Source organism: Microtus ochrogaster, chromosome X (assembly GCF_000317375.1).
Source record: "Microtus ochrogaster isolate Prairie Vole_2 chromosome X, MicOch1.0, whole genome shotgun sequence".
Classification (NCBI taxonomy): Eukaryota; Metazoa; Chordata; class Mammalia; order Rodentia; family Cricetidae; genus Microtus; species Microtus ochrogaster.
This window is the reverse complement of record NC_022026.1, coordinates 61,265,318-61,293,035: the sequence shown is the minus strand read 5'-3', so window position 1 is coordinate 61,293,035 and position 27,718 is coordinate 61,265,318. Positions and strand designations below refer to the sequence as shown.

The window sequence follows — 27,718 nt, the reverse complement described above, 5'->3', positions numbered from 1 at the left end:
AAATTTGTATATCTTGTATTCTTTTCTTAATCAGGCAAAGATTTTTTGTAAGTAGGACAATGGAACACTCTCTTGGCTTTCTGGCTGGGAGTGTGATTGGTGGTAGTCAAACCATGATTTTGAAGCCCTGAAGTTCCATAGGAATGCCTCAGAAAAAGAAATGATAGTGGCAAAGGGGATTTCCTTTGGGTAACTGATCCCAGATGTTCTTTGTTTATCATTTTATATATTCGGGTTCATATTTAAGACATTGATGTAAGAAGAAATTTATTGGTTAGAAAATTATCATCACAGATATTCTAGGCTATCAAATCAGATTATACTCCCTAATTTCCAAAGGGAAAGGTGGTTAATGGTGTGAGGAAAATGATGAGTAACATATGTCTCTTACCGGAATTCCTCTCTATAGGTTCAAATACTGAAACTGTGTCATCACTGAGATAAAATGCAATAACAAACATCCTGTCAAAATCAGCACATTTTTCTGTGACTAGTTTTGCGAAATACCGGAGCGTGTTACTTATGTTTCCATAGCTAAATAGAAGAGAAATGAGAGTTAAACTTTGTACAAGCAATACCCTAAACATTATATATATTGCAAAAAGTGAGTCATGGCTCTAAGAAAGAAATTTATGCTTTTCTAAACAGTCTAAACATCTTCTTTCTAAGGTTCTAAATTTAAACACTGAAGGAATTTTCTCAATAGATTAAAATCTTTCCTGTTCTTCATATTCTGGGAAATATACTGAAAACCATTCCTGGTGGCACATGCTTGAGATCTCAGCATTAGAATGAAGAGATGGGCAGGTCTTTGGAGCACACTGCTCAGCCAACTGAGTCGAATCCTGAGACCAATGAGAGACCCTATCTTAAAAAACAAGCTAGGTGACTCCAGGAAAGTACTAAGGTTGATCTCTGCCCTTCTGCCTTCCATGTGCACAGACATAGACATGAACCCTCATGAACATGTTGTACACAACCAAAAAAAATCCATAAACACCTGCTCAAAGCAAGTGAATTAATCAGCTGTCCTCTGATCATGTAGTTGGTCAACAATCACAGTAATTTTGTCAGGTAGAAGCATAAACACTTAGCACAATGTCCAGAGTCAATCCAGATGACATACGTTACTGGGCTCCTGAGGCATCTGTCTCAAGTCCAGGATTTTTCTGCCCTCTCTATCACTCCCATCTCTCCACGATCATTCTTAACTACTTTCAAGGAAAACATTAACTTTTCCCCTTCATAAACATCGTGCCCATGTCTCCATTTTAATACACTTATTATTTGCATTGTATGTAGCCATTACATGCCTGTTTTCATGGGAAAGTCCTGTCTTATTTTAACCATTATCTGCTATGACACTTTTTATATTATACTGTATTACACTAATTATTTGCAGAAAGTTATACCCATAATGATTAGAAGAAATACTTAGAACTATATGAATGAACAGGGGGCTAGAGATGGAATCAAATAAAATTTAAAATTTTACTCAGGTAAGCTATGGTAACAAACACCTGTAGACTCAGTACTGGGGAGGCTAAATTTATGAGTCTGAAGCCAGCCTGGGCTACACAGTGAGACCCTATCTTAAAAATAAAAGAAATAGTTTCCAAAGTTGGTTGCCTGAGCAGTGAACTAAGTAACTCATGGTCTTTCAGTAAAGGCACAGCTGCAGTTATTAGCCAGTGAAAGTCAGCCCTCCAACAAATAGTAAGGCCTTGGGAGGTCTGTGATAATCAAAACCAATACCTTTGAAAGTGTCCGCTAAAATCAACCATGCCCTTCATCACTTCCCTATAACTTGTAGATTCTCCTGTCCTGAAATCCACTCTTTGTGTTCATAGTGATACAAACCACAACAAAGTATTTCTAATTTGCAGAGACATAAAGTGCTCTTCTTCACCCCCTTCTTGAATTGTATAGGAAGGTGAGCTGGGAAAACACAGTGGCAAGACTGCTAATTTGAGGCCTCATATGAGATAGAGCACAGCAGTTTGGAAATCTCATCCCAGGATAGTCTGGACAAAACCACCAATAGGCTCATAATTTGGATTTTCCGAAGTGCCTAGTTCCAAGGCTTCAGATGGACCTTATAGACTATTTGGGCCAGCTATACTCTGTGAATTACTTTCTCTGGTACTTAATTGAACTCACAGGTTAATATATTCAATGTCTCCTCTTATGAAAGACTCATAAAGTTACAGATGCCTAAAATATCAATAAACAATTTAATTAGGTCTAATCTAAGTACAAATGAATGCTATTTTAAATATAACTTCTTAGAACTTAAGTTTATAAGTGCATATATTTACTGGGAATATTTGAATATATCATTCATTTCCCCCTTAATTGTAGTATTCTGGATATCTCATCAATTGGTAATATAAACCTACTCAGTAAAATTGAGCCATTCATGAAGGTTGATGTACATAAAAGTCACCCAGAAAACTTATTACATATGCAGAATCCATAATACAATCACTAGAGATATGGGCTCACAAGTGAGCTTATATTTGCAGAAAACTACAAGATGGTCCCCAAGGAAAATTGTAGGAAAGTGTATTCAAATATTTCCTTCATCTAAATCACTTTTCAAATGCCTGACTTCTGATCACAATCTTCACCATTCAGGGTGAATCATATCTCTTGTATCAACCATGATGTCATCTTTAGCAATTTAACACTATACAGTCCTGTACTCTTAATTGGTTGTCTTAAAATGTGTTTATTCCCATTGTCCCAAAACAAATTATAAATTCCTAGGTCTAGGATGCATGTCTTAATGTTTTTGACATAGAGACCAATGTTACCTATCTTCACTGCATTGAATTCCCCCCCACCATCCCTTTCCTTCTGTCTTTCTCTGTCTTTCTTGGGTGCTGGGAATGGCACCCAAGGCCTGAAATATGCCAGTAAGTCATATTCTCTGCCCCTTCTCCTTTCATTTAAATCCATTTCTATTGGTAAAGGGTTTTGTTACCCAAACTGTTCTTACAAAAACTAACAGTCATCTCCAAAATGCCACATCCCAACCTTAGTCCTTTTTTGCATCTAATTTTACTAATCAGCAACTTCTTCCATGACACTCTTGATTCACTGGGCTCAAAGCACTATGCATTAATTAGCTCTATGTCATTCCTATCTCCTTGTTTGCCCCATGCCATCCTTCTTCCATGGTTCCTTCACTTTTCTCCAAACTCCTAATGTGGGATGTCCCAAGGTTTATTCGTGTACTTCTTGACATCTGTTCATCCTTGGTGATCTTACAGTCTGAAACTTTAGTATAATTTGGCATTATTAACTGAAATGATAAATATATGCTGCTGATTTCCAAATTTACATCTCCAGTTTAGACCTGTCTCCTGAATACCCTCAATACAGGCCACACCATCTTCACTTGATACCTAATTGCCATCTCAACTTGTTCTAAAACTGAACTTGGGTTCTAGTCCCCAAACCCATTCTACCTATGGCTCCATTCCAATTACTTGGGTCTAAATCTTGAGACATCTATAACTCTTCACTTTTTTTTCTTACACCTCATATCTAATCCATCAGGAAATCTTATTAGCTCTACATTCAAAATATAGTCAGAACCTGCCATTTCATTTCATCCCTCCAACAGTACCCATCCAGATGTGATAACTTTTCTCTTGAACTATTGAAGTAATCTCATATGTTGTCATAAATATACTATCATTTTTGTATAGTCCATTCTTAACACTGTACAGGAGATATTCTTCCAATAGGTCAGCCTAATTAAGTCATTTCTCTGGTCAAATCTCCCAATGCTTCTTCCTTATCTTTCTAAATATCAAGAGTCCCTATGATTGCCGGCAAAACCTTATGTGACCTCACATTTTGTTACATCTTTTACCTTATGTTCATGAGGTACATCTTGCTCTTCCCTCATCTTCTCCATCCACATTGGTCTCCGGAGAGTTTCTACACACTCTAGTCAGATGCATTGTTCAGAGCATTTATACTGACACTTCCTTCTGCTTGGACTATGTACTATATTCCTTTGCCTCAGAGAAATCTATCAGAGCACCACTGAAAATTTCAACTAGGGATATTCATCATTTATGTACTCCTAGATCCTTTGTGTGGAAAAGTAATGCTTTTTCTTTTTAATGTGGTGCTTACCACATTCTATATACTATTTGGTGTACTTGGGTGCCTTTTGTGAATATTTCCCTCAACTAGAATGACGTTTGATGAGGGAAGATGTGCTTGCATGGCTACTTTGTTCACTGATCTATCACAAATACCTAAGTAAATGCTAGTCACACAGCAGGTTCTTGGGACATATTTGTTGACCTCCACCCCCACCCCAAGCTCACCTATAACTAAGAATTTTCTAAAGATCAAAAGCAAGCAAGAATAAAAGCTCTAGAGCAGTGCTTCTCAACCTTCCAAATGTGGTCACCCTTTACTACAGTTCCTCATGTTGTGGTGACCCCAACCATAAAATTAGTTTCATTGTTACTTTATAAGTGTAATTTCACTACTGTTATGAAAGGTAATGTAAATATCTGTGTTTTCTGATGGTCTTAGGTGACCCCTGTGAAAGGGTCATATAACCCCACAGGAATTATCCTACAGGTTGAGAACCACTGCTCTAGAGATACATAAGTCTTCATATTGGAAAGCATGTGAAGACCTTTTTTGTTAGGTAATGATAGAAAAAATTAAGGGGGCTGTTGGTGGAAATAAAAGATGGACAAGACCTGAAACCAGTGAAAGATTAATGATAAAATTAAAAACCATGACTTTTTGGAATCAGAATAGTAGGAGTATGAAATAACTTTCCCGTTAGGAAGCTATCTGGTCCTTCTACTTTGATCCATTATTAAAAACGGGATTAGTTGGGCTGGAGAGACAGATAGCTAAGCAATTAAGGATTCTTATTGTTTTTGAAGAGGACCCAGGTTCAGTTCCCAGCACCCACATAGCATTCAAAACTACCCATAACTTCAGTTCCAGATCTGATGGCCTCTTCTAACCTCCAGAAACACACAAGCATGGATGTGGTGAGCATACATACAGACAGACAAGACACTTCTACAATAGACATATTTTCAAAAGAACAGGATTAGCAAACATTTTGTCTACCACTGTACTTATTCATATGCCCATTTTTTTATTGGATGAAACATTCGCCAGCATTCTTCTAACTCTCGTGTAAACAATAAAATCAGTCTCTTATATCAAGGAACTCTCAGCCTGGGGGAGTGCAGAAATTACATATGTGAGTAATCCCCAAGTCATGTGATAAGTACAGATTCTATGGCAAAGAAGGTAAACTCCAGAAGTGAAATTTTCCTAGACTCACTTCCTAGTTCAACTAAAAATTAGCTGTGAGTTTGGACAAGTTGCAGAGCTTCTTAGTGTCTTGCTTTCCTCATTTGGAAAGTAGGCACAAGATTATAATCTGTTTTCTTCTAGGGCTGTTTTAAGGATTAGGTGAAATCAGATTCTATAAAGTAGTTAATCCAAAGCAAACTACTAACTGCTTGCTATCACTAGTGCTATGATTATTAGAAGTATGATCAGCAGAGTATTGTGGGTACAAAGAGAACAAAGTACTTCAGTCCTGTGCATCCAGTTTGTGCCAGTTACCATGGAAACAAGGTCACTGTGTATGAGGACCTAGAGGGAAGTGTATTCCTGACACAAAACAAGCAGTGAACAAAAGGAATGAAATTCGAGACATGTGTGCCTATATCCCCATCCTTCAAACCCAAGAGTCCAACTTACATGTATGATTCCATCTGTAGTTAGAGTCCTGAGGCAAATTTTACACAGCAGACAGAGAAACTAAGTCAACTATTCACAAAGAACTAATTTCCCTGGGTTTCAGAGCAAAACCCTGAATAATATTTCATATTACTTAGTTATAAGAAAATGTTCCTCATCTTTTACAATAAGGACATTCTTTTAGTACATACCCTCCAAGTGGAAGGCCTTACAAACAGTAGTTACTGAAAAGGAGGCCATCCAAGTCTACCCTGAAAGCTAGCCTAATGCCAACAAAAGAACACGGCCATACTGATGTCCTTCTTCCATGTAAAATGCAGTTGATTCCCAGACACTAGTATGCCGCAGGATGCCCCAGGGTGCCTGTGTAAAGAGACTGCTGGGCCCCGCCCCAACATTTCTTTCTCATCCATCCAGAAGCACACGAATTAATTAATTAATTCTCCCAAGTATGGGAGTTTGAAATTTAAATAAAACTCTAAAGTTCTTAAAAATAAACAATGAGTTCTTGAAAGACAAATGACATCATGTCACAGCAAAGGCATACCTTCCCACACTCCATATTATTCGCAGACAGCGAGTTAAACCATATTTATAGATACAGCATAACACTTTGTTTGCTTTCCTTCAAATTTTGACAACAGCATGGGACCCCATTCAATCTGACCAACTTAAGAGTGCTTTTTCTTCTTCAAGTCTTAACACATGTTCCCTTTGTTATTCTCTCCCAGCATCTCCCAACCCATTATCTCCCTCACACAGAGCCACAATTTTTAGTTTACATCCTATTCAAGCAAGGTTCTCCCACAATTTTTCCCTGAGATTTTTCTTCAAGGCCTGCTCATCCTGAAGAATCAAAAGGTAGCCACAACCAGTGCCCATGTTCTACATGAACAATTCAGGATCGGATTGTGCCTTGTGTATATTAGGGATACTTTGGAAAATCTATCTTCTGAAATTAACATTCAGCAATATAAGTAGTCTATTCTTACTGGACTCAAACCAAATCTCTCAAGTCAGAGCAACTTGAATTTTCTAAAATTACATGTTATAAAACACTAACAAACCATTGAAATTTCTCTAGTAGGGGTTGGCAATCCATAGTCTGTGAGACAAATCCAGCTGGCCACCTGTGTTTGTAAGTCTTTGAGCTAAATGTACACTTTTACATGGTTGAAAAGAAAAAGATCAGAATAATATATTGTGATATGTAAACATTTTATGAAATTCAAATGTTAATGTCCATAAAATGTTTTACTGAAACACAGTTACACATGTGTTTACATTCTGTCCTTGTAACTTTCACACTATATGGTGGTTGTAATGGAGGGCATATGGCCCAGAAATGCAAAGCGATGTACTAATCTCTGACCCTTGAAATCAGGTGACTTCTCCCCTGCATTATTCCAAGAGAAAGACAGACAGACAGATATGGAAAGACATCAGGCCAGGGATGACAGGACTTCAGAGGTGTCCAAATCACACATTAAAATAAACTCTCAAGAGAAAAACTGTCAATCCCCACGCATTCCTCAACCTCATTGGAAAGCTACAATAAGTTGTCCCTGGGCTCAAAATCGAATGAGCTGTGTGACAGGGTTAGGTTATAACATCTTTGGGAAAGATAGAACTATAATCGAGGTCCCCCCAGGCACCTGTCTAGTTCCATGAACTTTTTGAAGTTCCTCCGATGAGGTGTGAGCTTGAGGCCTAGGCAGGAGCGGAAAGAATCCTCTTCAGACCCAAAGCCAGTGTAAGGTGGGTATTTCCTTTCTATTTTTGGAAGAGGAGGAGGCTTGCATGAAATGGCGGTAAAATCATCTATAACAAAACACAGGCAAACAAAACATCAATATTTTTTTGCCCTGATTATGGCTGTTTTGAAAGGTCTGTTATTATTTCAAGATGAACATGAAGATTTTGTAGACTATTTTTAAACTCATTCAAACAAAACATGAGAGTAGGTTTCAATCGTGTTTATAACAACCACAAAGCTCACTTACTAGTCATTGGTTCAAATGAAAAAAAAGCAGAAATCTTTATCAAATAACCTCACACCCCCATTTCTGAACATTATTTTGCTCTTCCCTTGATTTTTCAACAATATGAAAATTTAAACTTGAAAATTTATCCTATCAATCTAACCTGCAATTTGGCCCTCTCCTATCTTCAGACAACATTCACTAATGAAAGTTATTTTCCCAATAGGAATGGCTGCCAACTGCTTCCCTTTTAACTTTACCCATTGGTCAGTTCCTCCTCCTTGAATCCACTTTTTTAAGCCCTCTTCCTTGCCTCCAATTCAACTCTAAAACACTGTATTTCACTCTCTATTAACAAAACAAAACCCCCTTCCTGTCACCAGCCATGTTCCAGGTCACTCATGTTATTGCTCAAGATAAGATTGCAACTGTAGTCATAATGAAGTAAAACCCCAAACAGTTAGGGATACCCAATTGCCTACACTCTCAAATGGAGCATGATATGATCAATACTGTTGAGTTTATTTTTTCCTTATCATGTGTTAGAAATGCGAGAGTGGGGCAAGCTCTTAGGTAATCATTTATGGTGTTGTCATCTTTAAGAACCAAGTGTGCTTTCTAGAACATACAACATACTGACCCAATCTATCCAAGTCACCGTGTTTGACCTACTACAAATGGCAAAAGAGATTCTAGAACATTTCCCAAAATAAAATTAAAACAGATTTCTTTCTTTGTATTTCTTTCTTCCCCAAGCTTGATAGGTGTTTCAGTTATGAACAAAAAGAGCTCTACAAATGTAAATATTTCCTTCTCCATAGTCAAACCTCTAATAGAAGAAATAATCAAGATTTTGGTACACATCATTAGAAAAAATGCACACCAATGTTAAGTGGGTTTTTAATTGATCAAAAGGCTAAGGGTATGAGGCCGTTTCTAATTATGATTTGAAAACATTTTTTCAGCTTTCAACTCTTCTTAGATTTCCTAGCTGCCTTTGTATGAGATTTCCTGAGGCACAATCCCCAGAAGAACATTGGTTCATCTTAACAGAAACTGCTCACAGCAGACATCTGGACAAAGGAATTACCAGAAAATATTTCTCCGTGGCTCAGTGAAAAGAGACAACCAGTGTGTTCTTATGGACAATCCCATCAACCTTTCTTAATGTTCATTTTGTGATTAAAGAGACATCTTGGTAAAGGAGAAAAGCCCAAATCTTCAAATTTGAACTGCAGTAGACTCTATCCTTGCTCACCATCACCTCAAAAACACCACTGCTTGCTACCTTTGTTCCAGGGCAAGTACCATAGAAATGGCAGGAAAGCTTTATGTAATTAGAAAATTGGGGCCTGAGCAGTTTCTTCTAACAAGGGCATATACATACAACTCTACCAGAGTGCACTGACCACAAGATTATACTACACACTAATCTTAGTGCACTAACCGAAGATTTCAATTCTTCATCGCAAAGTCATTAAGAATATATTCTATAGCCTTCACTACAAGTCTTAAAACATGGTGTTGTTTTCTCAACTACCTAATTTTTGCAACCGATTTAAGAAACAAAAGAACCAATTTAGGGCTTTCCTCTGCACCCACAGTGCCATCTAGTGTATAAAAAATGACAGCTGTTCCACTTTAGCACCCTTGACTTTTATAACATCATACAGATCCTTTTTGGAAACTCTGGATCAAGATTTAACTTTAAATTGCATCTCCCTGGTAGCTCGCATAGGTTCACAAAGCCACAGAATAATACATGAAGTTGGCTGCCATTGGGTTGTCATCACCCCATCTACCCTGCCTATTTCAAGATATTCAGAAATGTTGAGCAAATAAAAAGGCACACCTTTTGTGCAAAGCATCTTCCCAAATGTATTTTCTAACTAAAATTTGGGTAGACACTGAAACACTCATGTCTTCCAAATACACTGATTCTTCTCATTCCAAATGACTTGTACACATGAATTGAATGCCCATCCATGACTGAGTAGATTCAAACAAACTTCAGAGAGATTGTGTATAGAAATGGAGTTTAATGATTCTATATGCCCTTTCTGGTAGAAGCATTGTTGGTAAAAGGCACAAAATACCTCAACTTTCATCTCATGTGATCTAATATCCCACAGATAGAACCAGACTTTAGGAAATCCGAAGCTTATGTAATTTTGAAAAAAAAAGTTATTCAAGCCAAAGAATGCCAAATTACTAAGATAAAATTAGGCCAGAGCCTTTAACTAGGACCCCCTATATAAAAGAAGAACCTTGAAAACTATGAAACATTCCTTACCTTCAAAGGAAATCCATCTCTGCTTGTAGTCAATACCTAGACTAAACAATTAATGAATTATACCATCAGAACTCAAAGTTCTATTTCTCAACCATCCTTACTATCTCTACAGGGGGAGTGAAAGAAATAAACCTGGGAAGTCCATCAAGGCCACATGGTAAGCCATACACCAGTTCTGTCTCTGCTGCTCGTTTCCTCAAGTAACCACTGACTTGTCCTCTGCCATGTTCTCTTCTTTCTATTCCTGAGAGTACAGAGATGGCCAGAACTGACTACAGAAAATGAAAGGTGCTTTAAAATTATCTTAACCTTAGTCTCAATAAAAAGACTCAAAACCCTTGAGAATGAATGATTGTTACTGCTTTGGTTTTACCAATCACCAAAATCAATGATCAGAAATTAGTCCTATAAACTGGGTATAGTGCTATATGCGTGTAAATCCCAGTGCTGGGAGGCTGAGTCAGGAAGATTGCCATGAACATATGACCAGCTTGTGTTACATAGTGAGTACCTAGTCAGTCAGGACTACACAGCAAGACTGTTAGAGGAAAGCAGACAGAAGAGAGAGAGTAAAGAATGGGAGGAGAGAGTAGAAAGTAGAGAAAAATCTTATTAATAAATAACCTAAGGCATAAATTCCTAGATAAGAATAGTTAAAATTCAGATATCTTGTCTTTTTACTGCCAAGAAAGACAAACTAGGCCCCTGCAACCTTGTAAAATCTTCATCTACAGGAAAACCAACAATCTTTTATCTGCCCATCTATTTTTGTCCACGTCAACAATGAGGGAGTGGACTACTCCATCCTGTCAGGGAAGCCATCAGCAGCAAGATGGCCACACTGGCTGATGTAGACATTACAATGGACAAAGCTGTGTAAGAAATCTATGAAATTACCATCTCCTTGGAATCTTAAAATGAATGAAAGAATCTCATCTTTCTATGGGACTGCTTTTTATCTAGAGGCTCAAATGTCTTTCAGAATTCTATCAAACCCTATACTTCTACACAAACAGAAAAGATAGCCATACATCTTCCTTGGCTTGTGGCCAACTCTTTTTCTTTGTCTACCATTTTTTTCTTTCCTAAAATAAGTTGGAACGTTATTATGTAAGACAAAGGTCTAAAGTACTAAGGCTGAATAATGCATTAGAGATTGCCCCTGGGGGCTAGGGAGATGGCTCAGTTGGCAAAGTCGCTACACAATCATGAATATCTGAGTTCTGTACCCAGCATCTACGTAAAAAACAGGCAAGCATGACAGCATCTGCCTATATATCAACAATGGGGAGATTGGGTTTACTAGCCAGCCAGTCTAGCAGAACTGGTGAACTCCAGGTTCACTGAAAGTCTATGTCTCAAAATTATAGTAGAGAGCCATTGAGGAAGACACTCAACATTGATCTTTTGCTACCACATACAGACACATGCATCTACCAACAGGAACACACACACACCTGCACACAGAGACAGAAAGGCAGACAGAGACAGACAGACAGACAGATAGAAACACACATGCCACACATGCACACAAAGAACCTCTTCCAGGGTCATAGTTACTGGTGGCACTTTGTTCTGGTTTAGGCTTCAGTAACAGTAAAAAATAATATATAAAATTTTATCTTATCAATTTTTAAGACCACATGAATTACCAACAAAATTATCACTCTTATTATCACATTAATACTATTAAAATTGCTTGTTAAGGTTTATGTCAAATGTTACAGTACATGGAAAAGTTTCTCATCCTTATAAATATCTTTACCAATGTGTCACAGCCAGTAATGAAGAAAAATAAAGATCACTTCTTTAATTTTTTAAATGCCAGAAATAACTAATAACTAATTTAAGTAACAGGAAGTATATAAATTTAACTTCACAAAAGTCAGAAAAAAGCAAATGTAAAGATTATTAGAAAATGTGAATCCACTTCTCCAGATTTCACTATGGATATACTCTATAATCATTTGTAACATTAAGTATGGTATTAAAACTCAAAATATGTTTTGTAATAGTATTTGTTAAATTGGACATTTTAGCATGTTGTAAGAAGTATTAAAAAGTCAGTGTGACTATAAAATGCTTCCTAAATTTGTATTTCTATAATTTTCTGCTTTAAAATATGCTGCTGTGTTTGAAGGCACAAAGTACATTTTTTACATAATATAATACAGTCTAGAGGGAACAAAGAAAAATGGACTAAAAGAAATTAAACACAAGGACAGATTCAAGTTGAATGGAGTAGAGAGAATTTAAAACCAATACATTTACCCAGAACAGCTAGGTTTGGGACATTCCGGAAAATTCACATTACCTCATAAAATTCCCTGTAGAAGCTACGAAAGAAATGGATGAGTGACCAACTTCCTCTACTACAGTGTTCATTTTTCCCTAATATAAATACTGCATTCTCAAATTAAGCTGACAAACAGCCAAATTTTGAACTCAGTTTGGGAAATCACGTGCTATCTTGGAGTTGTTATAATAATCTGTAATCTTTTACTACATCCTTTTATGAGGGTAATCTTTATGTGTATGTAATGGTTTTCTGTGAATCACCGTCAAATATTCCATCTTCATTGAAGGTGTACTAATTCTAAACAGATATCTATACTCACTAATGGCAAATTCTATTCCCCAATGATTTAAGGGCCACTAGAAACTTCCTGGATGGTGGTTTATAATCCTCAAAATAAATATGTTCATGTGTCTACTAAAGAGAACCAATTTTAGAAATTAAAGTGAAAGTACAGCCACCAAGTTGACTCTTGTCATACCCAGACATGTTCATCAATCTAGCATGCAGATGTGGTAGAACAATTCCCTTAATGAACCTGAAAGGAAAACCGGAAGTCCTTTCCATTCTAATCGCTTTGTGTGCTTTGTGTAAGTAACATACCTTTTGACTTCAATTGTGAAGTCAAGGTATTTTCAAAATACCTATCTTGGATTAATTCTGCAGCATTTATAAGCAAATATCTCTTAGTAGCTGTTGCTCCTTCCTCAGCATTCAAACAATTCAAAGAGAGCATAGTAACATACAGTATCAATATCAAGATTCTCTGTATATTTTTCATCTTTACATGGCTTTATTTTAACCTCTAATTCTTTTATTTTTACTTTTACTTTTTGGCTTTTTGAGACAGGTTCTCTATATCTTTGTCCTGGAACTCCCTCTGTAAACCAGGCTATCCTTGAACTCACAGAGATCCATCTGTCTCTGCCTCCCAAGCTACTCTCTTTCTTTCTTTTCTTTTTTTTCTTTACTCTGAGAACTTTAACCTTTAGCCTGTATATATTTTTAACAAACTGTAAACCATTTAGATGTTTTCTTTCTCTTTGAATCTTTCTTTACTGTATATCTCTCTTTTTCTGACCACATGGGTCTTTAATTTGCTAAGGAATATGGAGAAGTTTTTTATGAAAAATATTTATTCAATTTTCAAACTAAAATTATAAAAACTCATCATTTTAGCTTATTGTTTTAGAAAATAAAAGACATATCCCTATATTTTCCAAAAGGAATAATATTGTATTTTCCTTCCTCCCAATAGTTTATGAGGATAGTAGCATTTTTTTCCGTTTTTTTAAGCCCAAGTTAGTCTAAAGAACATTTCAAAAAATTGTTTTGGTGATGATGTCTCAACAAAAAGCCTTTCCATTTATAGTGTCGGTAAACTGACTTGTACAAAAAATTATATACACTGCAATTTTAAAGGCCTTTTGGACTGTGTTTAGTAGTGATCAGGCTGCTGGTGCATCTTGGGAGAGATCAAACGGCACTGGGGAGGGGGAAAAGGAGTTCAATTTCCATTCCTGTGTGTAGAGAGACCCCGCCTTTTGGGGCGGGACAGCCTCGGGCGAATGTTTTTACTAATGAATTGGAACGCGAGACTGGAGCCCTTCCTGTTTCCGGTTTATGGTGGATCGCTGAACTCCGGGTGTGTGAGTGTGCTTTTATATTAAAATTGTCTTCTTGTACCCACTGGCCTGGATTAATTAAATTCGCCTTCACCTGTGTGCATGCAACAAGCAGCCAAACAGCTAAGTTACTCCAGCTAGCTTGTACTCAGCTGTGCTTTCTGCCAGCAGAAGATCCATTTAGTGAGTTCTGAAGATTTGGAATATTTGAGCTTAGTGAAGGATTTGAGTTTCAACTCTATGGTGTTTCAAGGTCCTTGCCAGGAAGCAAGCTGCAACAGTGTATCCATCAGGACCGCCTGAACGAGTCAGAGTTTTCCCTGGCAGGAAGGCCCAAAAAGCCGGCATTTTAAAACAGCAGCTTTTTTCCTGCTATAGCTGAAAACCAAAATGTTTAGTCTTTCCCAAGCTTTCTCAGGCTTTCTGTGGATGCAGTTATCCACGTTGGGCACCATTCTGTAACATGGAGGGGGCAGCTTGTTTGTTTGGGTTTCTGTTCTGCCTGTACCCCCAGCTGTTTAGTCCCAGAGAAAAATCACACAAAGATCTCTGTAAGTTATAAATCTGATGGGCACATTAGCTCTAGCCTCTTACTGGCTAACTCTTACATCTTGATTAACCCATTTTTCTGATCTATGTTACCCATGTGGCTCAGTACCTTTTTTAGTGGAGCAGGTCACATCCTGCTGCTTTGATGGTCTAGGCAGGAGTGGGAGGAATCAGCTTCCTCCTTCCCAGAATTCTCCTGTTCTCATTACATCATTTCTACTTCCTGTCTAATTTTCCCTCCTATATTTCCTGCCTGGCCAATCCGTGTTTACTTAAAACATGATTGACAGATTACAGATAATTCTCCTGCACCAAAAACCCCCACAAGAAACACAAAATGAAAAATGAGCAAAAATCAATAAGACAAAAAAACAGGTCAAAATGAAACAAAATATTAATGCACCTTATTTTTAAGAAGCTACAGGGGCTCAGCTTCATTTTATCACCCACAGAGCATGTTTAAGTGAATAAGCCATAGTTCAAAGAAGTACACATCAATTCTCCAGATATGTAGTACACACACCCAATTCAGCTCATCATGGATTTTTAAAAGCGCTGTATCAGTACTGGTCATGTATAGTCTCTTTTCCTGTCATTTTCCCATAAACAATAGCAAATATTTACGTAGCATTTATATTGAATTAGGTATCACAAGTAATATAAAATTGATTTAAAGTAGCAAGGCACCTGCTTGTTACCCAAGTTACATAGGAGGCTAAGGAGGAAGTATTGGCAAGTTCAATGTCAGACTGAAAAATATGATGAGATCCTGTCTCAAATTGAACAAATGAATGAATGAATGAGTGAATGCATACATAAAACAGTATATAGGACAATGTGTATAGGTTTTTTTGCAAATGATAGATACATCATTTCAATGAAAGTCTTAGGCATCTCTCAGAGGTAGCTATGAAGGAAGGGTTAGAATCAATTCCCTGCAGATACTGAAGGATGATTACATAGAGTACTAGACACTATCACAATTCCAAACCCCATCCAGTTAGGTCAGCAAATCCTGCCAGTTACAGCAGAAGCAGGTATATGGTTCATGAGTACAGACAAGGTTTAGAAAGTACGTAGAAGTGGGAGTTTAATAAATGAAGGTTTCGATATTAGATTTTATAGCACATCCTTTGCCTGCTTCTAGACTTTCATAATATTGCATAATGTGGTGCAGGTCTCAGATCCCCTCTTCTAGACTAGAAGCCTCTTCTATAACTCTGCATTACCTCTGGCCTACCACACTGACCTACACATAGTACGTACATAATAAATCACTAGTTTTCACTCAACTCAACTTCCTTGCCTGGAATGGAATTGATACCTATGGAAAGAGAAACAGGAAGCCTAGCTAGACCTCACCAGGAAATGCAAAGCTAACTGGCACAAGAGATTTCCCTAGAGAACTCAAGTCAATGTTGTCCATTGTGGAAAGCAACAATTAAATGAAGAGAAGGGATCTAACACTTCTAGTTCAAGTGTTCTACCAGAATACCATACACTATAGAGAGAAAGAGGCTTCTAAAGGGAAATGGAAGCCCCTAACATGAGGCAGTTTAATTTTTGGCTTTTTCTCTCTATCACATACCCTTGGACAACTGAGCTCAAAGGACCTCAGTTTCTTCACCTCTAACATGGAGACAATGACCCTGCTCCTAGAAGCCTGTTTTTAGGAATATGAAAAGAACAAAAGGAAATCTTAAGTAGGGCATAAAGTGTTAAAAATATTTCCTAACCAGCGTGAGCATCACTTACCAACTCCATACTTTGTCCTATAATAGGTCTTGGTAAATTCATCACAGTCACAGAGGAGGACTGTCCTTCCCCACACATTGATGGTGGCACCTATTTTCAGGTCTCGATCTGTGTAAAACTCTTGCTCTACTTTTCCTAGCTGATAATCAGAGTAAAAATAGCATTAGCCCCATGAATCTGCCCAAGAATACATGCCTTTTCCCAAGAAAAAATTAAAATTGTTATAATTATACTGGACTTCCCTGTCAGTACCCTGTCCCTTTAAGAGATAAGCTCTGCCCACTCTCAATCTCTCCCTTTCTGCCATTGCTCTCTTTGCTTTCTCCCTCTCTTCATGCCCTTCCCTTGAAGAGGCAGCTCTCTGCCTCCTTCTCCCCTCTCTCTTTCTTTCTCTTTCTCTCTATCTTCCTCCATTCCCTTCCTCCCCCTTTAATAAAACTTCACACTCTGTCTCCATCACATGTATTCTGTTTCTCACATGGTCCTCCACCCACCATGGGACTCACCAAGGTCTCTCTTAAGCAAAATCTTTCAAAAAGTCACCTTATGATTTTTGTAATCATCATTTACAACTAAATTTTAAAATCAAATCAACTCTAAGAATTAATTTTTTATTTTTTGTGCCTATGTGTGATGCATTGTGTCTGTACATGTGTGTTCATGTGCATGATTCATGTTGAATATAGATGTACACATGCCACAGATCATGCATGGAAGTCAGAGGACAACCTTAGGTGATGATGCTTACCTTCCATCTCCTTTGAAACAGGATCTCTTTGTTGTTAGGCACTGCGTATGCCACACTAGCTAGCCTTTGAGCAGCTGAGGACTTCCCAGTTTCCCATATCACTCATCAGAGTACTGGGATTACAGATGAACTTGACCATGCCTAAATTTACATCTGTTCTGGGGAGGAGCCCATACTTAGGTCTTTACATTTGCACAGCAAGCACTTTCCCCTCCCAGGCATCTTTTCAAGATTATTTTAACACTGTAGTGCTTGCACAAGCAATGCAATTTAATGCATATATTTCTATATGCATTTAAATATGCTTATTATTAACAAAGCACAATAGAATGAATATAATTATATATTTCTTGATTTCATTCATTAGCTCACAAGGCAAGACTATACAATTCACCCCAACATCCAGATTTCTCAGACATCACATAGGAATCAGTAGCAAACCCCCAGACTTCTCACCTGGTATTTATCCAACAGATAGCCATCTGCTCGCCATTCTGACAAGCCCCCATACACATTGAGGACTGCTCGGTCTGTTATCTGGCCTGGTTGAAATATTCCAGGTGGGCCATACTGTAAGATAAAATCCAAACATGGTACATGTCTCCAGATACAGAGATGGTGGAGTCCCAGGATACATGCCAGAAATGGGCACAGCATAGCTCTATTCTAACATCTGTGAGAAGCTAGTCTATCCACCTCTTGTTCTACTACCACATGTCCTTCACAGTCCTGATAAATAGACATTTTTTTTCAAATACCTCTATCCTATAGGTTTTTGTCTTTTTTTGTTCTTTTGTTTTTGTTTTTGAGACAAGGTCTCATGTAGAAGAGGATGACCTTAAACTCAAAGTATCTTAGGATGACCTTGAACTCCTGAACTTTCTTTACCTCTCACCTGATAGGATTATAGGCACCACAGCCAACCTTCCATCCTGCAAGTAGCCATCTGTTTAGTTCTCCATTGAATGACCAGACATATGGAGATGTCTGGTCAGACTCAATCCATTGTCTGCTTCCATTTCCAGACTTGACCAATATATACACCATGGACTCAGGCCACTTTCAATATTTTTCCAATTGTTGTACAGGCAGTCATCCTTTTTTGCTTGTTTGTTTTTTTTTATGGTTTTTTGGTTTTCAATACAGAGTTTCTTTGTAGCTTTGGGGCTCATCCTGGAACTAGCTCTTGTAGACCAGGCTGGTTTCAAACTCACAGAGATCTGCCACCACCGCCCGGCAGCAGTCATCTTTTTTATCCCCCAAGTGCAAACATCTCCAAGGAAGAAGGTCTAGCTCCTCACCACCTCTCTTTGTTCTGTCTAACAGGCTATCCAGTCCTGAGTGTAGGAAATGGAGTACAGCTGGCAGCCGAAATTGTTCTCAGAACTTCAGCTTAACTCTCTCGCCTCTGCAGCATTACTTACTCCTTGCTTTGAGAGCCAAGGGTACACCCATCCCTTCTGGATCTCACCCCAGTGAGAATCTATCCTCCACAAAGCAGGACATAATCCATTTTCTTTTTCATTATAGCTCAAGAAGTGGCACACAGAACTCAACAAATATTTTTTGAATAAGTAAATAAAATGAAGCTACTGATTTCAAGACATACTACAAATGTCAGGCGCATCATTATTTAATATTTAACCTATTTTTCAAAGACATTCTAATAACAGATTTCCCTGGCTTTTCCTGGAGGCCTGCTGTGCATATTCTAGAGCTCCCTCAGGGACAAATTCTACCTCTTCCCCCCAGCCTTGAAGAAACACAGCAGGACTTTTGGCAGTAGGCACAGACTATGGGTGAACCTCCTGTGAGGACTGAATGGCAGCGGTTGTTTGCATAAGAAACAAGTGCTCCTAGTAACCTTTTTAGAAACAGCAAGAATGAAGTTTAAATATTTTATCCAAATTAGAAATAAAATGCAACAAAGACCTGTGAGGAGTAGCTTCAGTTCTCTGTAACCTGATAGGCATTAAGAAATGGGTCCTCAGAGAGTGGCTTTCAATATATCATCTCATTTAAGCCTTCTAGTTATGGAAGCTCTGCTATCTGCATTTTAAAGGTGCGGGAATATATGTTCAGAGAGGTTAAGTGGCTTGCCCATGCTCACATGGCTATCAAAAGACAAATCCATAAGTCTAATTCCGGTCTGTCTCGGTGTCATTATTGCTGGCTGTGCCAGTTCCCTTCCTTCTTAAATTCTGACAAGTGTTTGTAGAAACAAGCCTGACAAAACTTTTTCATAGTAAAGAAAATGCTAATGTCATCATTGTGGTGGTGGCTGGCTACTTGGTGGCTAGTCACTATACTTAGAATTGTGATTCACTTCTTTGCATACTGTGTGTATGTTACAGTACACACATGTATGTACGTGTGTGTATTCACACCCTGATCAATCCCATGGGGTCTCCTTGGTAGGATGCAGGATGGCAATGTCCCACTCAAAGCCAATCAATTAACTTCAAGAGTATCCCAAATTTCTTATTACTAATTGCTGTGAATTCAACAACAACAAAAGTTTATTCATTTCCTTGTAAGTGTGCTGGCTAGCTAGCTTTTTCCCCTGGGAGAGGGCGTGTTTGCCCTTCATTTGTTTTTGTCAATTTGGCACAAGCTAGGGTCATCTGAGAAAAGGAAATCTCAATTGTGAAAAGCCTCCATCACATGGGCTTGTGGGCAAGCCTGTAAGGCATTTTCTTGATAGATGATTGATATGGGAGAACCTAGCTCACTGTGGCCAGTGCACCCCTGAGCAAGGATCCTGGGTGATACAAGAAAATAATTTAAGCAAGCCATAAAGGGCAAATGAATAAGCAACACTCCTGCATGTCTCCTGCAACAGCTCCTACCTCCAGGTACCTGCCCTTCATGAGTTCCTTCCCTGACTTCTCTCAGTGATGAACTGTGATGTGGAACTGTAAGCTAGAAAAAAGTCCCTTCCCCCACAAGCTGCTTTTGGTCATGATGTTTTAGCACAGCAACAGAAGCCATAACTTAGCCAAGTAGCATACAGTAACTGTGTCACATGAGCCATCACACAACATTCCAAACAATGAATGACAAGTCTCTTGATCCACAGACATCCTCAAACTGCTTACCTTGGGCAGCTTGCTCCTCCGAAGGAATGATGACATAGCATCCCGGCCTGAGTTAATTGACAGTAATTCTCTGATTTCAATAGTATCATCAGACAGGAAGTAATGTAGGACTAATTCTCTACGGTCACCAAACAGTGAGTGTGAGTCATCCCACAGGCAGAAGAAACGCAAAACCTTTCCATCAAACTGAAGGAACCGTTTCAGGGTGTCAAAGGACTGATAAGGGCGAAAGGGATCCACAAATTCTAATGTCTACAAATGGAAAAAAAATGTCAGAAATACTGCAGGGTTTATATAGTCATTTCTGGGAGGCAAACAATAATACAAAGATAATTTTTTCTGTAGACTATTTTGCCATACTTTCTAAAAGATTTAACTAAATTTTATAATGTACAGATGTATGGATCCAAGCGTACAGATATATGTACTCACAGTCAGCTTTAACCTTAAGAATATAGACAAACATTGGAAAGCTTTTCATACCTTGTTTAAGATTATTTTAACATACTAAACTATATTCCTGGGCTATGTTTGAAGCTGACTTTTCTCAAAGACTTACAACTTTATTATGAATAGACAAACCCAATCTATGGTGACAGAAACCAGAAGAGTAATCATTTCTGTGTAGGGATAAAACAAGAAAGGGCAATATCTGAGGATTTGAAAAGAAAAGTGAACAAAGGAATATTATGAAATTACGGGAAATATTCTGTATCTTTTCTTTGGGGCCATGCTGATGATTTAACCCAGTCTTATACATGTTGGAGAAATGTTCTCCTAGTGAGCTACGTCCCTAACCCCAAATATTTTACATCTTAAAATTTTCATTTTGGTTACTTTGTTGTACACTTTCCAAATTACTGACTTGCACTGATTTAAAATCTTGATACTCAATCCTAAACTGATTATATATTAATTTTTAAAATGTGTCTTTTGACCAGAAATTCCCCGTGTGTGTGTGTATGTGTGTTGTGCATGTTTCTCATTTGTTTATATTTTTTGCAAAGAGGAAGAAATGTATTTATGGTTTAATTTTGCAGGAAAACTTCAGATATCCAAGAAACGGAAGCCCTGTGGAAATAGGAGCAGAGCAAATGGAGAACTACTAAGAGTCCACATAGAAACCCTCTTTGCCTGGACTCTGCTTTAGAGACAGTGAATTCCATGGTCTTCTTGGTGCATCTTTTCTTCGATTTGTAACCTCTTAGCCCTGTCTTAGAGTATAGCCACCTCCATCCTATCTGGTATAAGCAAATGATATTGTTATGTAAGGAAAAATTCACTTGAGAAGTGTTATTATTTGAATTGAATTATATAATTGTTCTATAAAACTTGAAATATTGTACCTATCTAGAGCAGCCTAGGTACAAGCTTATCTCAAGAGGAAAACACAACAGCTTTATAGAGGATCTTCAAGCTTTATCCTTATTATTTAAATGAAATTATGGAGCTTCTGTCTTCATTCATTAAAATGCTTTCAATGTATAAGATTGTTAAGAAAAGCATTACTGATCATATACCATTCAGTTTAATGAAGTTATTTAACTTCACATATCAAGGTAGCAAACACTTAAAAACTAAATCTAAATCCATAAAATTCTATTTAAAAACCTCTTATTAAAGTCTTAATGTTCCTAGATTCCTATATTTATTGAAGATTTTTCTTTGCCCTAATGGAATGCTAAAATGGTTCTTGCAGTCTGGAAAGAAAATTTTTAAAACATTTGCTTGTCCTTGTTCTATTTTGAATTCCTGGCACCAACTTTTTCTTCTTTAGAAATCTATACAATTTGACAGTGTTTTGTGAAACTCATATAATAAATATGATTCTCAATCACTACTGTGCAATAATAACAGTTGGTAAATGCATACAGCTATAAGCAAGGAGCAGTGACTCTGGATCTTTTTCCTTCAGATTCTCTCTGGGACATCTAAAGACTTTGTATTCATCATCCAGGACATATACAAGATGTAAAAGTGAGTCCAAACCTACAAATCTCCTTTTACAGTGGTACAAAGTCATTTTACCTTAGAGATTCCAGGAGTAATAATACATATACTTTACAGGAGGACTGTATGCCTACATCATCAAAGAATAATTCCACTGAGGCTAAGACGCAGGTGCAGGGGGATGATCCTATATGTAGTTTTGAATGAGAAATAAAAACAGAATCAAAGGAGAATTTCATTGAAAATTTTGTTTTCTGAAAGGAAATGGATTCTACGGTTTGGAAACAATAAAATTCAGAGCAAACTAATTAGTGGAAACAGCAATGAGAACGATAGTTGTGCTTGAGTGGAGAGAAAGGCCTATTAGAAAGTGTATAAGAGGATTTTCTGGGAGGAGGGGGTAAGGAACTGCTCATCATCAGAGTTTAAATACAAGTTAAGACTCACTCTTAAGTATAGTTAATGCCAGTATATTTGGCCATGTGCAGTTATATGTCAACAACAACAAAATGTAGTGAGGGGTGGTAGTATACAACTGTAATCCCAGCATTTAAAAATCAGGAGTAAAGTGAGTTCAAGGTCAGCCAGAGTTACACAGTGAATTCAATCTAGTCTGTGCTATTATAGTGACAATCCCTCTCAAGACTCTGTAAATGAATAAATATAAAAGGTAAAAATAAAAAGGGAAACAAATGATAATAATGAAAATCAAGGTAAGAATCTAGAGATTTCCATTCTAGTCCCAATAAGGAGTCTGATTAGGTATGTGACCTAACCAGTGATACTTCTTTTTTTGTGTATGCAAAGCCTTCTGGGTATTCAAAGATTTCTGGGAAATAGAAAACTAGGGTCAAGGGATCAGTTTTAAAAACTGCAGAACTATAACACTGACTCTTTGCTCCTTACAATAGAATCAGATTTTAAATGCAATTATGTTTTATAACAGAGAAAAATAAAAATCATGGCTACTTCACTCTTTGGGAATATTTCACCATCAATCTCAAAGGGTTCCAAGGAGAAAGAAAGTGTTTAAGTTTTGGTTTATTTGATCCGTAGGCACAGAAGAAAGGTTTTTCCCAGCCAGAAGGAGGCAACTAAAACCAGAAAGCACAAGCTGAAAAAAATGTAGATTCAATTCATAAACTATTGGTGACGACAAAACTAATTATGGGCACCTAGACATTACCTCACCTAAGCAGCTCACTAAATACTCCTATAGCTAAAAAGGGGGCTCCAAAAGAGAACTGGAGGTGAGGGTGAAGGGAGTCAGCAAGGAGGGGTTGGGGTGGGGGGGTCATTCCTGCTCTGCAGCCACCATTCAGTCTTCCTTTCTATCCAAAGAATAAGATACAACTACAGTTTCCAATGTTCTTCTGTGTCTGCAACAAGAGTGCCAGCACTCGTTCGCCCGGTCACAAGAAGTCACAAATGTGCCACTTCTCACCTCTCTTCGCATCTTCATGTAGGGATCTACTGGGCGCGGTAATGGAGGATTCAGTTTGATTCCTATTTTCTTCAAAAAGTTCTTTGTGAATTTGTCGCAGTCATAAATCCTGAATGTGCGCCCATAGAAGACAACATCTGTGTTGATATTGAAGTGAAACACATTATAAAACTGATCCTCATCAGGAGGTGGGAGAGTAATCCGATGGCGTTTGACAGAAGTGCCTGGGGGAATAAATAACACAGTTTTTTAAACCATGTGGCTAGTAGGAAGTTACAGTGGATCTCAGCAACAGCCCTCCAGGTGTCTCTACAGTGGGGTAGTAGGCAAGGAGCCATATTTCTAGGAGGCAACTTTATACATTCAAATTCAAGTAAAAGTAAACCAAGACTTTTTAGGTCCAGAATTCTCTGACCAGTCTGATAATGAGATTTGAGCTTCCTAAGTGTTTTTAGGGAAACATTTATATAAACCATAAAGACTGGAGGACAGGAATAGATATAAAAGGGGTGGAGTTAGCACAGTGAGCAAAAATGCCACTCTGCCATGTACCTCTCCTACAATAAATAGGCTTGCTTTTAGTTACCAGATAGAGCTCAATGAGTTCAACTAAACAAGGCATTAAGGTCCAAAACTAAAGTGCTCCTAAAAATCCAATGCTTGGTTCAAAATCCAATAAATAAGTAAATAAACTAACAAGCTTTAGTTTATATTTATTTATAGCTTCAATAAGCATGAATGACTTTATGCAGCTTGAAAGCTTCATAGAATCCTTTCTCATCTAGAAACTTATTCTTCCTTCCTCCATTACCTCTGCCTATCTGCATCCAACTACCTCTATCAAATGAGGAATGCTAGAGACTTCATGGTTTCAGCCAGTACTCTGGGTCATGGGTTCTTGATTTTATCACGTTTCATAAACAACCCTATGTTGCTCATTCTCTCCTGGTAGAGACAAGGAGATAGGTTGTTGTTCGTTGTTCAACAGAGGTAAGCAGCAGCAAAAAGGACCATCCCTTTTTGAGCCAGTTTCCCAAGTCCCAGTTTGCAAGTTCCCCTTGAGAGATTGAATGAGGATGAGCTTGCCTCTGCAAACACAAGTGGCAAAGGAGAGAAAACCTAAAACTCCTGTGAGCACTTAGTAGTCTTACTAGACTAAACAAAAACCATGTCTGCCTTTTGTGTTGCAGGGAAGCACTGCCTCTATCTTCCAAGGCTATAAGCTGACCTGCACTAGAAAGCAAGGCCATTTCTGTCTTTCTAAAGCTGTCTATGCATATAAACAGTCTTGAAGAGCAAGCTCCAAGCAAAGAGCAGTATGACAAGATATACTGAACTGGAAACCACTCATGCAGAGTTGTCTCTCAATGTGTGTAACTGACTTAGGCCTGAGAATCTACCCTCAGGGCAAAGGGAAAAAGAACCAAAGCACACCAAGTTGCTAATGATCCAGTAACACATGGCTTTGTGTGACCTCAGTATGGAAAGATTTTAATATAAAGATGTCAATTTACCTTCTTTTATTGACAATATTGCCTTTTCTCAAAGTTTAGAAATACTTAAAACTTACTCATTCTTGTTCATTAAAGAACAGCTAATGAACAATCTTTATGTGCCAGGAACTGTGTTGGGCACTATTCCATTACTCCATTTATCTTTTCAGTTTGTTGAGGAGAAATTAAGTAAAATCATTTTCATCTTTCTTTGTAGCAATTTTTAATTACTTGGTACATTAAATTAAAACAATAAAATGATAAAATTAGAACTGGCATAGACTATTTTTAAATGTACTACATAAAAGATGATATAATTTTACTGCAAAGAATTATACTTCAATTAGCCTTTAATTCATGCCATTGAAAACAGTATGCAAATTATTTAAGCATTCAAGGTTAGACATTTAGAACAAATTGCATACTTAAAATCTATAAAAGGGTGGGTATTTCAGATATTTCCAGGAACTATTATATGTCTCTTTAAAAATACTAGCATTCTGGCAGGTTATTAAACACTCAACAATCTGGAGCTTCTTCAAAACTTTCCTCTATGGAACTAGGGAAATGGCTCAGTGGATAAACCACTTGTTCCACCAATGTGGGGATCAGAGTCAGGCTCCCAGAACTCACATAAATGGCTGGCAGCAGTGGCAGCTGCCTGGAATGCCAGAACTCAAGAAGTGAGACAGATACGCCAGGCAAACTGGCTAGATTAGACCAAATCTGTGAGCTGTGGGTTCAGCGAGAGAGCCTGCCTCAAGAACTAGAGAGCGCTCAGGAAGACACCTGGCACTGACTTCACTCCAAATGCACACACACATCCCTGCACATACACTCGCACACACATATGCATGCACAAACACTTGCACACACAGACACACATATATGTGTGTAAATTTGTGTGTGTGTGTGTATATATACACACACACAAATGCAAAACTTACAACTGTACTGTGATGATTTGAATAATAAATGTCCCCCATTGCTTTGGGCATTTAAATACTGGGTCCCCAAATGATGGCAATATTTGGGATATTTACAAAGTGTGGCCTTGTTGAAGAAAGTATGTTACTGAAGGCAGGCTTTGAGTTAATTCTGCTTTGTCCTTGTTGTTCAAGATGTGAGCCCTCAGCTTCCTTCCTGCTGCCTTTCCTTCACTCCACCCTCATGAACTCTCTCTGGAACTATAAGCTCAAATAAACCTTTCTTCTGTAGCTGTTTTGGTCATTGTATTTTATCTCAGCAATAAAATAGTAAGTAATGAATATATTACAATTTTTACTTCATTATAAAAATTCAAATAAGCTATGTTTTTAAGTATGACTCTGAATAGGAATATTATCACTTTCAAGGTATGAAGTAGACTATAGTGCTTCTAAATAATAATAACCACAATAACCATCATAGTCCTAGAATAGACTTTCACTGATAGTTTCTCATCTAATCCTCCACTGAGACAGACAGTAAATGAAGCATCAATATTCACTTCATATAAGAGGAACTAAAGCGAAGAATGTTGAAGTGTCTAGCCCAATGTTATAACTCTAATGAATGAGAGAAAAGCATTTTGAACTTTAGATACCAGACTCACAAAACACTAATATTTTCCACAGTTTTCACTGAGTTATAGCTCAATCATCCAGAAAGTACTTATGTGAAGGAAAAGAAGATCCATAAGCAAAATTGAATAAAAATGGGCTAGAGAGATGCCAGCCATAAGGAAAAGAAGAGAAATTGATGGTGGAGATGCTCTTTCAAAGCAGCCTGCCCACTCCACCCCCTTATAAGGATGAATTTCCAGAACCATTCACCTGCCTACTGTAACAATCCCTTAATCACAGCATTTCCACCTTTTCAGAGCCTGCATCTCAGACCTCTCAGCTTCCTTATCTCAGCATCCAATAGATTCTGTTACTTTTGAAAAGTAACAGAATATAGTCTTGACTATCTATGGGCTGGAAACAGAGTGGGTCTACTAAGAAACAAGAAGAAAATAGTAACAATAAAATCTAATGTCACAATACTGCTTGAATCAGAAATCCATTGTGGAGCATTTGAAATGTATGCGATCTCTCAAATGAAGCTCTAAGAATTGTGACAACTAGCTATTGGGATTTGCATGTTTATTGTTTTCCATGATAAATGTCAAGAACTCTACCAGTGAGAGTTTGCTCTAGAATACCAAAGAAATGGGCAGGATGCCATGCCTTTGGCACATACTGAAGAGCAGTTGAACTCATGAAGGTAAATAAATGAAAATGTCTCTTTCTCACACACACAAAGAAGAAATGAAAGCACCATTTCTGTCCTAATTTTTCTGGTGTTTATCTTCCCAGCTGTCCCATAAACTAGCTGGAACATACATCCAGGCATCAAGTGCTTGCCTTCCAGTCCCTCCTCATCTCCTCTCCATTTCAATATTTTAAAAGTTATTGCCCTGCTATCTGACTATGCTATGCTAGCCTTAACTTTCTAACAGTTCTCTATGGTGTAGATCAAACTGACCATATATCCATTTAGGTTTAACATGTATCCATGCCATTCAGCTAGGACTTGCCTTAAATTTTGCTCATAACACAAAATTCAGCTTTGTAGAATTCACCTTTCAGAATTAACTATCTGACATTTATTTCAATTGTAAGTATATCTACTTTATTTCAGTAACATGGCACACCAAGGGTGAATAAGAAAATACTTACTGGAATTACACTTGTTG

General features: G+C 37.7%; 1 protein-coding gene across 1 annotated transcript in view; it reads right to left on the bottom strand.

Annotated features, from left to right (window-relative positions):
* The window catches only part of Efhc2 (EF-hand domain containing 2), a 162,179-nt gene that overhangs the window by 79,812 nt on the left and 54,649 nt on the right, over positions 1–27,718 (bottom strand). The window contains exons 4-9 of the mRNA XM_005358947.3: positions 23,507–23,730; positions 20,113–20,364; positions 17,471–17,584; positions 16,267–16,405; positions 7,422–7,587; positions 392–534 (exon numbers count right to left, since the gene is read on the bottom strand). Coding sequence (XP_005359004.1) covers positions 392–534; positions 7,422–7,587; positions 16,267–16,405; positions 17,471–17,584; positions 20,113–20,364; positions 23,507–23,730 — 1,038 coding nt within the window. The remainder of the gene's footprint in view (positions 1–391; positions 535–7,421; positions 7,588–16,266; positions 16,406–17,470; positions 17,585–20,112; positions 20,365–23,506; positions 23,731–27,718) is intronic.